The sequence below is a fragment of the Tachysurus fulvidraco genome, chromosome 9 (genome assembly GCF_022655615.1).
Source record: "Tachysurus fulvidraco isolate hzauxx_2018 chromosome 9, HZAU_PFXX_2.0, whole genome shotgun sequence".
In the NCBI taxonomy this organism is placed as follows: Eukaryota; Metazoa; Chordata; class Actinopteri; order Siluriformes; family Bagridae; genus Tachysurus; species Tachysurus fulvidraco.
In genome coordinates this window covers 8684842-8701846 of record NC_062526.1, presented here as the reverse complement: position 1 = coordinate 8701846, position 17005 = coordinate 8684842, and the positions used below count along the sequence as shown (strand labels likewise).

The 17005-nt window shown below is 37.7% G+C and overlaps 1 protein-coding gene across 1 annotated transcript in view; it reads left to right on the top strand.

Annotated features, from left to right (window-relative positions):
- Positions 1–17005, top strand: part of tmem8b (transmembrane protein 8B) — a 117733-nt gene that overhangs the window by 37386 nt on the left and 63342 nt on the right. Inside the window, exons 2-3 of the mRNA XM_027138603.2 lie at positions 630–819; positions 11969–12176. Of these exons, the coding sequence (XP_026994404.1) occupies positions 630–819; positions 11969–12176 (398 nt within the window). The remainder of the gene's footprint in view (positions 1–629; positions 820–11968; positions 12177–17005) is intronic.

Sequence of the window (17005 nt, the reverse complement as noted above, 5' to 3'; positions counted from 1 at the left end):
CATCCAGAACAGGAGCATTTATAAGGAACACTTCTTTTTGCCCTTGGGAGACAAATTGCAATAAATCGGGCTTGCCTGTTGAACACATGGGGAATAGAAAGTAGAAAATACCTAGTTGCCAGTGTATAAATGTTCTCCCTCACACGTAACAAGAAGATTGCTAGCCATTACGGTTGCTGACAGTGGTGCCACAGGAAGGCAAGGCTCATTACAGCAGATTGCGAAATGTCATCTTGGTGTCTCTTCTCTGGCCCTGTGCTGGAGGATAAGAGCAAAATTAATTTTGCATAGAGATTGTTTTGAAGGGGAGCCAAATGGATGAAGGATTTGATTAAATCACCAATAAGGAAGGGAAGTTCAATCATAACTGATCATCATATGTGGTTCCTCCAAACCCTCCATGACACAGATGGTAAAGATACACGTCATCTCAGAGGTTCTCAGCTGTAGTCGTGGACATTCATTACCTCATGGTCCATCTTAGTGATGAGCTTATTATTATGATCTACATAAGTTGAGTTAAATGTTCTTTGTTGGATAGTAGGGAACACATTCATTGAGCGAGCATGACTGGAGTTAAGAACCTTGGATCTAATCTATTCACTCCTCCTCTCTTCTTGTTTGTGCAGGTTGCCTGTTCGTGACAGATTATTTCACCCGGACACCTCGCAAGCTGAATGCTTTCCGCTCATTCGCCAGCGTGGAGCTCTTCCACTTCACCGTGCCTGATGACACTGTTGTTGCCGTCTGGAACCTCATCACATTTAAGGAGCAAGGAGGAACATTTGGAGACAACTGTCCTGACCGCAACGTGACAGTGTGAGTCTTCAAGACCATCAGCTTTTATTAAATAAGCTATTATTTATTATAAACTCATTTCTGGCTTCAACAAGAAGTCAGAGGGGCCAACATTCCTAAAAAAAAATACAGCAGGCAAGAAAAAAAAAAAGAAATTTAATAAAACTCAATAAAACAAGTTGGTGTACAAGGTGTTTATCAGCTGTGCACCAAGCAACAGTAAGGTCTGGTTTATACTTTATGGACATCTTAGGTATTACATCTGAATTTCACTAGATAATACATCAACCATATAAACATAATAGGCAAATAAGTTAACATTAATACATCAGTCTAGAATCAAGCAAGAAGGAAACAATTTAAGACACAACACTAGTTTGTTTAGTCTCTTATAGACACAGGTTTATATGGTGCTTGCTTGCTCATTATGTTAGTATTACAATATGCGGATATGTTAATTTCTGTTGATATAAATTACAGAAATCAAATAATAGCAACGAAAAACAACTGCACAATATCATATGCATGACTTTTTGCTAAAAAGCTAAAAAGCTAATGCTTTTTTTTTTCCTGGTGAGTTTTATTTACACTGCTCAGTGTACTGTACATAAAGCACCGGACTGAGATCTATCAAAAAATGTCAGTTGAGGTCTGTTACTCAGTTAGTTTGACTGGTTATTTTCTGCTCTTTCAGCATTTATTACATCAGTGCAGAGGCCAGGTTTCTGTAACTGAGTGCAGTGTACACTAGAGATCCATAAATATTATATGGGTGATAACATTGCAAGTTTTATCCATAAATATTTCACAAATGGATTTTCAGCAGTTCCTCTTCAAACCTGCTATTTTTTAATTGAACATGGAATCACATGTTACTTTAAGAACATAGAAAGGAATTGAACCAATTTTAGCTATTTTTTAGATCTATTTCCAGTGGATTATTGAATATTAAAATGTCTTGCTTCTTATTGGAGATTAATTGAAAAGGTCGAAAACCTGGGCTGAAATTAAAAGAAGGCATTTTACCCAGAGAAGAGACACGTAACTGACTCTTTGGTTACCCACGAATTTAAAACAGATGAACAAAGTCCAGGCTTCAAACAGAAATGCAAAGTAGATCAGATTGACAGAACTGAACATTTCACACTGTACAAAGTGTTCTAGCTTGTAATTGTCTCTTTTCTTTTCTTTCACACCATTCGAGTATGAGCCGTGTGCTCTCTTTGTCGTGTTGTGCTGGAGCACAAAAGTTTGTTAGCACTGATCTCCTGCTGCATTAAAGCAATTCACAGGGACATTAACAAAGCATTCAAGTCTTCAAGGTTCAGCCTTCATTCTGTCATTAAACATCCATCAAATACGCAACCTTGCTTGTGCTTAGTGTTGACGTTTTTGGGTTTAAACACTGACAATATATAATGAGAAAAAGCATGTCCTTGAGCAAACATTGCAGATATGACTGGTAGCGATAACAAAGCCCATCTCGGTGGGGTGTTAGTCATGCCTTTGACAAATATTAAAGATAGAGAAAGTCTGTTTTATGGTTCAACTGCTCTTTTGTGTTTGTATACTTTAGTTCCTCCGGTGACCTTAAAGTCAAAACACTGTAAATGAAAGGTTAAGGCGCTTAAAGTTAAGGAAAAATTCTGTCCATGCCAAAGATGCCAAAAATGATGATAAAACAAGAATTTTCAGTGCTTCCCATAATACACAGAACAGTGAATAAGCTATTTTGCTACCTAAAGGGGAAATACACATGGATAGTATAGAGCTTTGTCAGAATCTTTTATACATTGCTTAATTTCAGATATAACTTTATACAGTAGGAGCATAATGCAATAATTACAGCATGCATCTTGTGTACTAAGGAAAATGGTGAACTTAAGACCTGCTCATGAATCAAATGTTTTATCTACTCATGTAAATGGAAACAGTAGGAAATAGAAGGAATAGTAGGAATAGAAACAGTAGTACACAACTAATGAGCTTAAATCTCAATGTTTATAAAAATATTTGTCTTTGTATACATATATCTCAGTATATAACATTGGCTTATTTACAGCATTTTGAAGACACCCTTATCTAGAGCGACTTGCATCTCATTTTTTATAGAACTGAGCAATTGAGGGTTAAGGGCCTTGCTTAGGGGACCAGCAGTGGCAGCCTCGGATTCAAACTCTCAACCTTCCAATTGGTAGTCCAACACACTAAACACTATGCTACCACATCCCTATGTGCTTATCTTCATCAGATTTCCAGTTTCATTGACTTTGTGCTCACTGTAGCCTCAGATTTCGGTCGTGTTTTTCTGCTGTTGTAGCCAATCCACCGCAAAGTCTAGAAATTTGGCCATTCTGAGATGTTTTTCTGCTCATCACAGATGTAAAGTGTTATTATTTAATAGTTGTGGTCAATCAAACAGGGGTCCCTATTAAAGTGGCCAGTGACTATAAGTAAGATTTGTCAGTAAACAGTATTAAATGTTGATGAATAAGTTTTTCATTCAAGTTTTTAAACAAACTGAGAGAGCTACTAAAATGGGATGACATGCTTTAAAACCAACCCTTTGGTACTTTTGTGTTTACATTACACTTATGATATACATGCAGAATGGCAATTTACTAGTTAAAGTACTTTGCTGAATTGTTTCTGTATATTTTTTCTCCTTCTACTCACCCCTAACCCCCTACTCCTCCAACCACCACCATGAGGTCCCATTACTGCTGTGCTAACGTACGGGGCCAGGCACTCGTTCTGTCAGTTCAGCTGTCAGAAAGCAAGCAGGGGGTGACACAATGAGATGGTAATTAAACGAGGATGCTGTTGAGTACTGGGGAGAGATAAAGCAGAGAAGATAACACTGTAGGGAAGGTGGAAATGCTCTGTGATGACTAGGGGATAGTAGAAAACAGCTGCACACCCCCACATTGAGATCGATATCTTATGGTAGGTCTAGCCATGACAGCTTTAATTAGGTCCAGCAAACACCCAGGAATTGGAGTGCAGAAAAACCCCTGAGGTCTTACTAGCTTTATACCTTTGTGTTAAGTGTTGACTTATGGTCCTAGGAAGGATAATCTAACTATTTATAATTTTATTACTTTAGTCATTACATTAAAAAAAAATCACAAAACACTTCTGGTATTAAGGATCTGAATGATCTGATCTGGAAGATCTCAGATTCTTCTGGGAGCCATGCAGCTAGAAGACTCTTCTCTGTTCTGGCACTAAGGTGGTATAATGAACTTCCCCTAGAGGTCCGGACAGCTGAGTCACTGGCTATTTTCAAGCGGTGGTTTAAGACCTACTTATTCCGGAAATACTTCAACTAGCACTTATTTCCTTATCTTTTGCATTAAAAAAAAAATAAAAAAATAAACTTTCATTGTAACTTTGAACAAATGTTTTAAACTTAAGTATGTAACCTAGTGAGCCAGCATTAATGTATCCAATGCTAGAGATTTAAGCACTTATGTACGTCGCTCTGTATAAGGGCATCTGCCAAATGCTGTAAATGTAAATATAAATGTAAAATGGAGCAAATCCAGGAGGCTGGTTATGTTGTAAATGTACTCATTCAGTTTGACTGAATGGGTTAAACTCAGCAAATATTGTTCTGTTAGACTTGAATGTTTTCCACCTGTGGACGGAAGTAAATAGACAAAACATTATTGCACATACAGTACAATGTTGGGTCTGGGGAATTTAGATTATACTTAAAAGTTTCCATGTCTAGAAAAAGTTAAGTACCTCTCAATCCAGACACCAAAATCTTACAATCCCATCTTTATCATTCACCTGATGCATCAGAATGCGTGTTATTCACCAACCCCTAAAAATGATTTAATAAGAGTGAAAACAATAACAAAGACATGTACAAGCCTTACATGAGAAATGTAAGTCTAGAGCCACTGACTGGTTCTTGATGATGTTTTGCCTTCACTGTAATTACACTGTTGGTCTGATATTTGAGAGCTTAATTCCCATCACATGGCTCACTGAAGCACCATCTCTGTGTACCTTTTCAACATGAGACAGAGAAACAAACCCTTGCCTCAATTAATGTCTCCAGCTCAATCTGTATTCTGTGCTTGTTTGTTTAGATGAGAACAAGAACAGCCAGATTTATGCCATTCATTTGCATAATATCAGATTCAAAGGTTGAGCACATCAACAAACTTAATCAAGTCATAAATTGCAAGACAAGTGACAAGAGCACAAAAGCTCCCGGGGTTTCATTTTGAGTCTGTTTTCAAACTTTGGCTGTTTGGTATCTGTGACTCTGTATTTATGTAGTCTAGTGTGATTTATCATTCATGTATCATTCTGTAGCTGCAGGCAAGTGTGGGTGCCCTAACAGTTTGTAATTCAGCGTGCCATTATTGTGTAGTAAAGTGTAGTACCAACATTTCTAGATGTAAGAAGGTGAGCTGTAAGTTTGGTTTATTAAATTGGTGATTATTACACTCCCAGGACCTGTTGGTGGGATTAGACTTACAGTCCTCACTCTCTTAACTACTGTATATACCTTTATTTTTAATAGTTTTTTTGTAATTACAAAAAAAAAAGCTTTAAGATAAACTAAATCATAAAATGGGATTAAGAGGGTTAAAGTACAGGACTAGAAATGTGTAATGAAGTGTCAAGCTTCCACTTAAAGCTGCCGTCCACACACTAACAGTAATGGACTATAAAATACAATATATCAGGAAAACTAGAGAGTCAGACATTGCCATATTCTAACAAATGAACCTTTTTACCCTAAAAACACTTCCTGCTCTCTCTACTCTCTTTGTTTAACCTTTGAGAATGTGAGATAATGTGTTTCAGCTGCTCAGGGCTGCATTTCATGAACATTTTATAACGCTTTGTTAACTTCATCTTAAGACAGTTGTTTAATTAATGAGAATTTCTTCAAACTCTTTTAAACTAAAGGATTAATAAAACACATTAGTAAACTAACCTGACTCGTTCATCATTCAGCGTGTACTTCTTTATTTGGATATAGTGTTAGGTAATGTTCTAAGTTCAACAGTCCAAAGCAAGAAAAACATTCAACCTAACAACATAATTAAATCTAATTATATAGCTCGTCTTTACTAATTAAGCTCATATGGCAATTGTTCAAATATAGGAAGTCAGATGATTATGGATTAGAAGTGGAAACGGGGTCTGGATTGTGGAGCTGTTTTCCGCAGTGCTGGGGGGTGATCAAATATACACCAAATGGGAATAAGGCATGGTTTGCTTTGTGCTGATTTCCTTTCCTTTTGCTTCATCTACCCAAGCATAATGTGTAACCTAAATAAGTATGTAGCTTAAAGGATAAAAGAATCTTCAAAAATCTTAGTCAGGTAAACACATTACACACATTATACAGATGGTGTTTACTCTATTCATATTCAAATGTATTTGTATAGCTCTTTTAATAACGGACATCGTCTCAAAGCAGCTTTACAGGCCATAAGAAATATAGTGCAGAAAGATTAATATTATAAAAAATTTCAAGATATTATTTATATATTAGATATTAGATATATTAAATGTGTTTGTATTTAACCCAAATAAGCAAGTCTGAGGTGACTGAGGTGACTGTGGCAAGGAAAAACTCCCTTAGACAGACGGAACCTACATTTGAGGCTTTTCTAATTCCGTCTGTGAGAGCTGAGATGCTTTGCAAGAATAGAAAATTTTCTAGATTAATATTAATTTTCCTCGTAATTTTTCTCATTGTTTCTCAATCTCAAGACAGGGGACACTCTGGACAGGGTGCCAACTCATTGCAGGGCAGAAATAGACACACGTACACATTTATATGCTTCGGACGATTTAGAGATGCTAATCAGTCTGCAGTGCATGTCATTGGACTATGTGCAGAAACCAGGGTACACAGAGGAAACCTCTTAAGATTAGGAATATATGCAAGCTCTGCACACACACACACACACACACACACACACACACACACACACACACACACACACACACACACACACACACACACACACACACACACACACAGACACACACACACACACACACACACACACACACACACACACACACACACACACACACACACACAGACACACAGACACACACACACACACAGACACACACACAGCAGGGACAGGAATTGTATCACTAAGCCCCCATGCCCCCTAGTGCTATAATTGTTTTGTGGGAATCATTACTAATTTGATTGTGAGACCTCCGTAAACAATCTCTCTTTTACTTTTTATCTCCTACTCTTTGCATGCCAACCTACCATTTAGAAAATAATATAACTCTCTTTCTTTCACTCCTCTTGTCTTTCTTGCTTCCAAGTGTAATTTCTGTTTGAAGAATCTTACATCTATCATTTGCCATTTGAAAATACTATTTACTGATTGATTACTGTCTCGGTTGCTGATCCATGTATACACTTTACCTTCAGACTTTAAATTGATTTTTAAATATTGACTTGTTCTGCTTCCCAAAAAAGAAGTAATTCAAACTTTTTTATATTGTTAAATTTCTGTTAGCATTTGGAAGACAAAGGCAAAAGTTTTATTGTTTGTTAGAAAATAAGATTAATCATTTTTTGCAAACCTTATCGTGGTCATATTTGCTAAAAAACTTTCCGGCATGTCTGACATATGACAGACTTCTCAAAAATGTGCCGTATTATGCATGGAGGCAGTGCTAATTGGTTCATAACAGACTTTGACATGACCTGCATCTGAAAATGAAGCTGGGGATTTACAGCATGTCTCAGGCCAACCAGTGGTGCACAAATCACAGAGGAAGTGACAACCGATTGTTGTGTAAATTTAAAAAATAAAAGCAAGACAGAATAGAAAAACAGCACCTTGGTATCTAATTAGCCCCCAGATGTTGCTGAGGTTAAATTAGTTTTTTGTCTCATGGTATTTTGAATGATTTAACTTTCCACGGCAGGGTGCGGGTGCACAAATAAGACTTAATATATGAACATAAGGATGAGGATCTGCAGTGAGCCAGCTGGATCCTACAGGGGGAAGAGCTGAGTACTCTTAATATGGAGTAGGACGCGGCAGCATAAATAAGTGCTTCATCATCAGAATGCCGAGGCACAGCTGGTGTCAGCTCCACCAGGGTCCAGATAACCAGTGAAGCAAATATGTGCAGACCTGTTCTAAAATACCTTATTTAACGGACACTACATCAGAAACTGCTGATTTGGCTAATTATGGATTAAAGCAAAGTGCTTTATGAGCTTTAAGAGTTAAATCTATGATCAACAAATGTTTCCTCAACTAATTTTACTCCCTAATTTACAAAGAATGGCAAACGCTTTTATGTGTGATTTATAAATTACATAAACAATGCCTCATATTAAACAGTAACAGAAGCAGCTGGTTTATACAGTAGGCTATTATACATCAAGTATAAGGTTGATTTAAAACATTAAATCTTTGAATGAATGCAAGAAGTGTAAATATGAGCATGTGTATGTCAAGGGAAATGTGTGTGGAAACTTTTGAATTTTCTGCATTTCGTGGTTATATAAAATGTGACATAACAGCGTCATAAAATGTCACAAGTATAAACAAACTTAATGTGCCTAATCTAACAGCACCCAAACAATTATAATCTTTTATGTCTTTATTGAACACATCCCTTTAAACATTCACAGTGTTGTGGAAAATGTAAGTGAACTCTTGGATTTAATAGCTGGTCGATCGTTCTTTGGCAGCAATAACTTTAACCAAGCTGCACAACATTCAGAAAAAAATAAACTTCAGACTTCCTTACAGAACTCTTTCAGTGCAGACGTATTCTTAGGATATCTACGTGAACGGCTCTCTTGAGGTCATTCCACAGCATCTCTGAGGGCATAAATGACTGGTCTCTGACTGAGGCTCTCTGTAGTAAATTTACTTCAATGATTGAGATCATTGTTCTGCTGCATCACCAACTCATGCTGAGCTTCAGCTGAAGCACAACCACAGTGATATTATCCTGTAAGATATCTTGAAAATCTTCTTTCCCTTGATGCTGGAAAGTGGTCCAGGCCATGAAGCACTAAAACAGCCCCAAATCATGATGCTTACTCACCAGACGTAACCATTAGGATTATGTTTCCATGTTGGCATCCGGTGCCCTTTTTATGCCAAATATAGTGTTCTTCACAAACAACACAGTCTTAGTTTTTATCAGTCCAGTAGCATTCTCAAGTGTCAAGGTGGTCTTTTGTGGCAAAATTCAGGCATGCAGCAATATTTATCTGGAAAGCAGTAGCTTTCTTTTGGTTTTCTGCCATAGAAATCATGCCTGTGCAATGTTTCTTGTATATATTGTATTACAAATATTTATCTCTCACTCTTTTTTTTTTTTACCTTTATGGTGTCCAATTTTTGTAATCTTATCTGGGCAGCCATTTCTTGAGAAAGTAGCCTAGCCAGCGTACTAAATGTCTCTATTTCTAGAAAATTTGTCTACCAGTGGACAGATCAATATCTAAGCTCTCTAAGATAAGTTTGTAACCCATTCTAGCTTTATGCAAATCAACAGTTTTTGACTGTACTGTATGTCTTGAAATCTCTTTTTTTGAGAGGCATGGTTCACATTTGCAGATGCTTCTTGTGAATAGCAACCTCAGAATGTTTAAGTCAAAGTAGCTCTAACCCATGCAAATAAATATTAAATAGTATTTTGCTCACTTAAATATATGGTCTGCTACCAAGGGTATTGTTTTCTATATTGTTTAACACGGGATGTAAATATCAGGAAATGAAAGCTGATATGTCCTGTCACATGGAAATTTGATGTATGGCCCATTTTAATAGGGCTGCACAATTAGATGGAACAATGTCAGGATGTTTGTGATTTGGTGTTTAGGTGGTTGTGTAGTAATTTGCAATTGAGTTCTTCTGAAAAAAAAAATATTTGAAGCTAACATTACACATGCGGTCTTCAGAGTTCAGATGTAATTATGATCCTTGTTCATTTTAATGTATCTGAATGATTTCAGTGTGCAATTCTGTGAACTGCTTTTTATCCACTTTTGTGAGATGACAGTTTTACAATGGGTTTCAAATCAGATTTGGCTTCAGTGAGTTTTAACATTTCTGATTTTTAAAATTAATTTAATGGTGTCCATAATGGATAATGGTGTGTAGCATATCCAAAATTATGCATGTTTCAATTTTCTCATTAAGATACACATTGTAGCGTGAGGCACATAATGGGATAAAAAAATCTGACTCATGAGTAATCAGGCTCATTTCATTTTACAATTCACTCTTCTACAAAAACCTGACTCGTTATAAAGGTTTCTTATTTTTTTTGTCTTGCTGGGACTTTTCATAGTATCTTGATTTTCAATTGCTCAATTATTATTTATCACAATTATACTGAAAATAAGACTAAGGTAAACTCACACAGCCACGACACTCTTTTTTACTCATGGACAAAAATAAACCTGTACACCACAAGGACAAAAGCCTCTCTGCACTGACATGCTCCAGACATACAAGCTCCTTGGGTGAACAGAGAGACAGAGGAGGGTGGTATGATTTTGCGAACAACCCTACAGTTGCAGTTTGAGTTATTATCTGCCAAAGACTGTAGACAATGAGATCTGAGCACTATACCGCTCTGGGATGGTGTCTGTGTGGGAAGTGAGGGAGAAAAACCCACCACATCCACAGTACAGTGGCCCTGTTGAAGAAGATATGCTTAAGGATATCATTACAATCTGCTGCTGCATTTGCACATGGACTTGTATTGTTAAATATTAATGGAGCTGAGACACACTCTACAGAGCACAGACCTACTCACTGAGAGCAAGATACACACACAGATAATAAGTGTTCATTTCTATTACACAGTGTTCTCTCTCTCTCTCTCTCTCTCTCTCTCTCTCTCTCTCTCACTCACACACACACACACACACACACACACACACACACACACACACACACACACACACACACACACACACACACACACACACACATACAGAGAGACAGTCAGACACAGATAGACAGACAGACACAAGCACACACACACAGAGACAGACACAGATAGACAGACAGACACAAGCACTCTCTCTCTCTCTCTCTCTCTCTCTCTCTCACACACACACACACACACACACACACACACACACACACACACACACACACACACACACACACACACACACACAGTTTATTTTAAGCATGCACATATTACTAATTCTTTTAGTCTGCTACATAGTATAAAAATAAAAAAGAAGAGTGAGAAAGCAATTGTCAGCTGTTATTGTGATTCCTATTCACAAGAGTATTTTGCATTTGAAGCCTGTCAGGATTCCAACTGACATAGTACAGGATCCCAGCTCACTGGGCCAAGCGAAAGAAATCATGGAAGGTGAAGGCTTTCATGTCATATGATCCGTGGCAGATTCCGGCTGTCAGACCTCTTTTTAATCTTGAATGGCAGCACTGAAGGAGAAAGGCACCATTTTAGCCCTCTGTCTCTCACATAAAAAAATAAATAACAAAAGACTTTCGAAAACATGTAAGCATTCCACTCATTGATCTGCATCATTTTTCACCACTTTAGCTAAGATTACGGCATAGCAAAAAGCATTGTTCTGCTTGAGTACCTGACAAATTCCTGAATCGTTCCTCTAAACATTAAAAATAGCTCAATGTTGGAATATTTATTTTACACTTCAGTTTAGTTCATGCATAATTTAGTATTAGTCGCTGTGCTTTGTTTAACTTCCTGTAAAAGAGAGGGAAATTGGAGCGTATTTTGAATTCTATTTGACGTCCTTTTTCCGTCTCTCTCTCTCTCTCTCTCTCTCTCTCTCTCTCTCTCTCTCTCTCTCTCTCTCCCGTACACAAACACACACACACACACACACACACACACACACACACACACACACACACACACACACACACACACACACACACACACACACACACACACACACACACACACTGTGTTGCTTGTTCACCCAAATCTAATTAAATGTGCTGAGCTTATTGCTTGTTTGATTTATGAAAGCAGTAATGACAGAAGCACAGCTATAATTTTAGTAAATCAGAACTTTAGATAGAACTAAACAGTGATGACTTATGAATCCTGTATTGTTCTCCGTCTCTTCCTGTCAATGCACCTCCATATATCGAATGTGTTCTCTGGTTTGCAGGTATTTTAGGTCGGGAGCACCGCCAGTCATCAACCCCTTGAACACCCGTTTCCCGAAGGACACCATAGTCCCAGGGTCCTTTGCTGTCACGCTGACATGGACGCTGCCCAACCGTACCACCGGTGTGTTCAATGTTACCAGTCCTCTCCCTGGAGACTGGTTCTTGGCTGCACATCTGCCAAAGGATGAAGGGAAAATCTCTGTCAAGGTGAGAGCAGACTGTGAGCTCATTATAAAGCATTTTATGCAAATGTTATTGATTCTGGTGGAAGCCTTTGGTTCATAATGCTAAATCAAACATTCAGACCTCTTGGATAATGGCTGTCGTCCTGTTAGCAAGCTCTGGAAAATTAAGAGCAAATGTGTTATCCTTGTCGGTCATGAATTATTACTAATGTGCTCAGGTGCCAAATGTGTCTAGTTATTAGAATCGATTTTCTCTGTTGGAAAGACAGAATATACAACAGACTGTTCTTGTATTCATATACAGTACATACAAGTTTTATGAACTAAATGAATTTTATAAACTTTTACACACTAAATGTCTGTACACATTAAGGACGCAAAAGAAAACAACCCAAGCACATAAACTCAAGCACTATATCCTTAGCAATCCTAGTTTATCCATCCATTTTCTTAGCACTTTTACTACACAGTGTTGTATGGAACCTGAGCAAATTAGGGATATAGTCCACACTACAGACAAGTTAGAGATGCCAATGAGACTACTGTGTAGGTTTTTTGACTGGGGAGGAAACCGGAGTACCCAGAGGAAATCCCCTTAGCACAGGGGCAACATGATCTGTGCATACAGGGCAGATGTTATAATTAACCACTAACCCCAAACATGCTAACTACTAAGCCACCCTGCCTCCTGTGTTTACAGTCATGGTGGTTTAATTTCGGCATCTTATTTGATCATATTTTGGGCAATAAAATCACAGACATTCATTAGACAATATTACAGGTACAGTAGGTACAAACAAAATGTCTAGTTGAGACTAATGTTAATTTTTTTTTAAAATGGAGATGTGAACATTTGATGCACTAAAGAGATTGTGTTACATAACTTGGTGTTGGAAAAGTCATTACAAACACTTGCAAACCTTTCATTACTACCAAAATATTGGCTCCAACTTAAAGCAAATGCATCCATGTCTCATTTTTTCCAATGGACAAAATGTGTTGACTTTCCCAGAACGATAATCAGGGTTATAGTCAGGGTCAATCATGCATCATGGGAAATGCTTAAATTATTTGGTGTCAGCAGCAGCTAAATTGGGATCTAATAATGGCTTTCTGCAAGTTAAAACAAATATATAGCAGGCTGTGAAACTGAAGTAAGAAAAAGAGACGCAGCAAATGGAGCACATTTAAAAAAGGCATGTTCATACCCTAGCATTCTGAATAGTCATACACAAATTAGTACATGTTGTGCACTTATGACCACCATTATCCGGCCCATAATGGATATAAAACTAATGGTGTTGCTGCACATAAACATTTTAAATCAAATGTGCTTTTTATTGTTTGTTGACACAATTTCTTTAGTGTGCAATAAGTGTGCATTTAGATACAGGCTTAACGATGTGCAGAAAACACGCACAATCAATAACGAGGAATGGCTCGGCTATATCAGCTAGTTAGCGTTGTCTTTGCACATAATATAAACGCTTTTTCAGACCTAACCTAATGGTTGTGAAATTGCTTGTTGTCAAACTCTATTTTGTAAAAAAAATCATCCTCTTATGATCTACCAATCCATATAAATCCCAGATTCTCAAAGAGCCGAGTTAATATGCGGAGACTTTTCTGTACCCCGCCACCGCATTTATAATTGGCTGCTTATATTGTGGTTCATCTCTGCATCGTATATAGACAGTAGGTTAGGATTTTTCTTCCAGTTGTAGTGAGTAACAACAGCTTTACTCTCTGTGTAGAGATGACTGTCTCAAAATAGAAAGTTTTCTCTAATGTATGCAATATTTTGGAATATTATACCTGGAAATGGACTATATTGCAATGTGGCCATGATAAATGGCAAACCCTGGATTCAATACACCATACTCAACCAGGAAAATATGTTAATTTCACCTGAATCTCTGAATGATAACGGTAGTGCCATTTTGTATATATTGCACTATTCGGGATTTTTATGTATTTATATTTTATATCCAGAACGGTTCACAGTGCATCTGATTATGTCTAGAGGTGTGAGTCTCTGGGAGAACAACGCAAGTCATGTGAATGGTCAGATATAAAATTTAGGAGCTGTGCGATACGTTCGTATGCTACCTTCATTCATCATTAGTCTCTGCCTGGTTCGTGTTGCAGTTCTTTACATACTGTAAGTCTACTAGTTTGTTCAACTTTGTGAAATACAACTCGCTAAATTAACATTAAAGTATATCTCAGACAGGTTCCTAAGAAAATAATAACTGCATGAGTGGAATTAAAAAAAGGAAATTGGCTCATGCACGCTCATTTCCATGTGAGACCAATTATGAACTGTCAGAGCAAGAATTCACAGAGCATGTTGATATGCTGGTATTTCGATCTCTTTTTTTTTGTCCAGGATTTTCTGGGTGCTTAGTGGTATGGATTTATTATTTTTTTAAATAAAAGACCTAAAAAAACTTTTTAGCCTATTTTGGGCTTAAATCCGAATATGTAATATATACTGATATTTATATAATAGAGCACTAAACAGATAAAGATACTGATACACAAAGTGCCATTGCATTACAGCCCTAATCTAAAGTTATATTTTCCAGGCTGGAAGAATAATATTAATACCTGTAGAAGAAAGTCATATGCAAGACAGATTGAGTTGAATGACAAATGTTTTTATCAGCTACTGTGTACAACAACTCAGAGTCAGTTATGGAGACTGGCCATTTTTCTCCAACGCTAGACAATGTCATCAAGAGGTTTGACACGGTCAGAGAGACCCAGCTGTCCTGTAAACAGTAAACAACAGCTGTCTCATAAACATAAAAGTCAGCTTATGAGTCAACATGTGAGCTGTTCGACTGAACCGGTTAGACATTATGAGGTGTAATATGGACTCTGCAGCCTGTTAGATTCAGCACTGAAATCTAGCGTAGATTCATGTGGGATAAGATTAAAGTCATTATTTGCATCTTGTTAAGCAAAAATTGGCCATTAAATTTCTCTAGCATCTGTGTGACTAAAGTAATTGTGATAAACAGCAGGAGTCATCACCTGATGGACTGGGGTTTGGATGTAGTTCCAGCAAAATATTTCAGTGGATCTGACCAAATACTCAAAAATAATTAGGCACATGTTAACAAAATGGTGGTGTTATTCTTGTTTAGTGAATGATCGCAGCTTCTGTTGTGGATCCTCTGTCGCATCTTATCCAGTGGATGTCGCATGCATTTACGCAAATGATTTATCTAAACGTAGCAGATTGGTAAGGAGAATAGTTTTCAAAGATTTGCACAGATTTGACAATAAAACCGTCAACTACAAAAACAAGATATAAAAAGACAATTAGACAGAGACATATGTGTTATTCTCCAATTCAAATCCATCTTATCTTGGCACCAAAAGTGAAACAAAATATGACCACTTAAAATAGTCTTATTTATACACATAAACTAGTGACAAATGGTTAAGCATTAAAAGCCAGCTGTTGTCGCAGGTCAGTCATGTTAGTAGCATCTGGGGTTTTGTAAGCAAGAAAAAATTTATGTAGCTGGAAATTCCAAAATTTCTTACACTGTGGTAAATTGTCAATGCTTAGTATGCACGAAGGACAGAAGACCATTTCAGCCAGCCCCATATTGGTGTCTAATCAGTGAGCACCTCTGCAATGTAACATCTAGAAAGTCAAAGTGGCACAGTTCACCGGAGCATCTCTGCTAACTCAAGCTGCTATTATGGATCAGCAATGACCAAACGCTCAGTGCAATGACAGTTTGTCTCCAGCTAACCACACTCTCTTCCTGAATCAATGAGATAATTGGGAGCTGTCAAGAGCCTGGAGATATGATTTCGCCCAGTACACCAAGGTTTGATTTAGACTGTGGCCACACAAGTGGAGGAAATCTGTCAATTTAGTGCTGGTTTGTCTCTCTGTAGCATTTTCAATCAGCTGCTGTTGGCAGGAAAGTTATTCATAACACTCATTCTCACTGGTCTGCTGTGCATTATTAAGCCCAGTCAGAGATTTGTTGAAGCAAAGACCAAACTAGAGAATGGTGAGAATGGTGCAAGGTCTAGCTTAAATCTCTAGTTCCCCAGAGTGTTGGCCTTGTATGGTTCAAAACACACTCTAATTGTGTTTCCAGGTGAGGAGGCAGTGGGGAAGCCATTTAGTCTACTCAGGTTGCGTGGCAACAAAATTTAATAGGGTGGCACTTAGACTAAAAAACTGCTAGACGGTAAGATGATCTGAGTCACAGCTTCTGTTCAAGCTGTGCAGGATTTTATTTTTTTTTTCCAATGCTTACCTAACTAATACAAAGTGAGACGTTTTGGGCAACAGGGAAGACTTTTCAAGCACATCCATGCCATTACAGGAGCTGGAGATGAGAAAAGCACAGGGAAAGACATCTGAGACTGTGGCACTTGTTGCATGCAGAGAGACTATATGAGATTTGAAGTATATTTGCATGTCATATGATTAAATAAAGCTTTTGTAAGGATGCCAAGCGGATTCAGTTACACAATGCTGAAATGATGCAGTGGAATCATAGAGATGTTGGGAGTTGGATGTTTGGAGGGTTTAGGCAAAGCTATATTTCTTCCTCCTCCCATTTTCAGCACCAGCTGTGCTTTATGTCTGCAGCCATGCACAAACAACAGATGGGGCTCCTTCTCCAGTTTGTTATTTAATGGTGGAGGTGGTTTTCACTTCTCTTTCCATCCTTATTATCCTGCCTTCATTGCCAGTCTACCATTTTAAGCCGATGGCAGATCTGCATCTGTGTGCTTTGTAGGGTGTTGATCAGAAATCAGCAGCCACCACAGTAGGAAAAGTATGAGCTAAGAGAGAGAGAAAGATGTTTG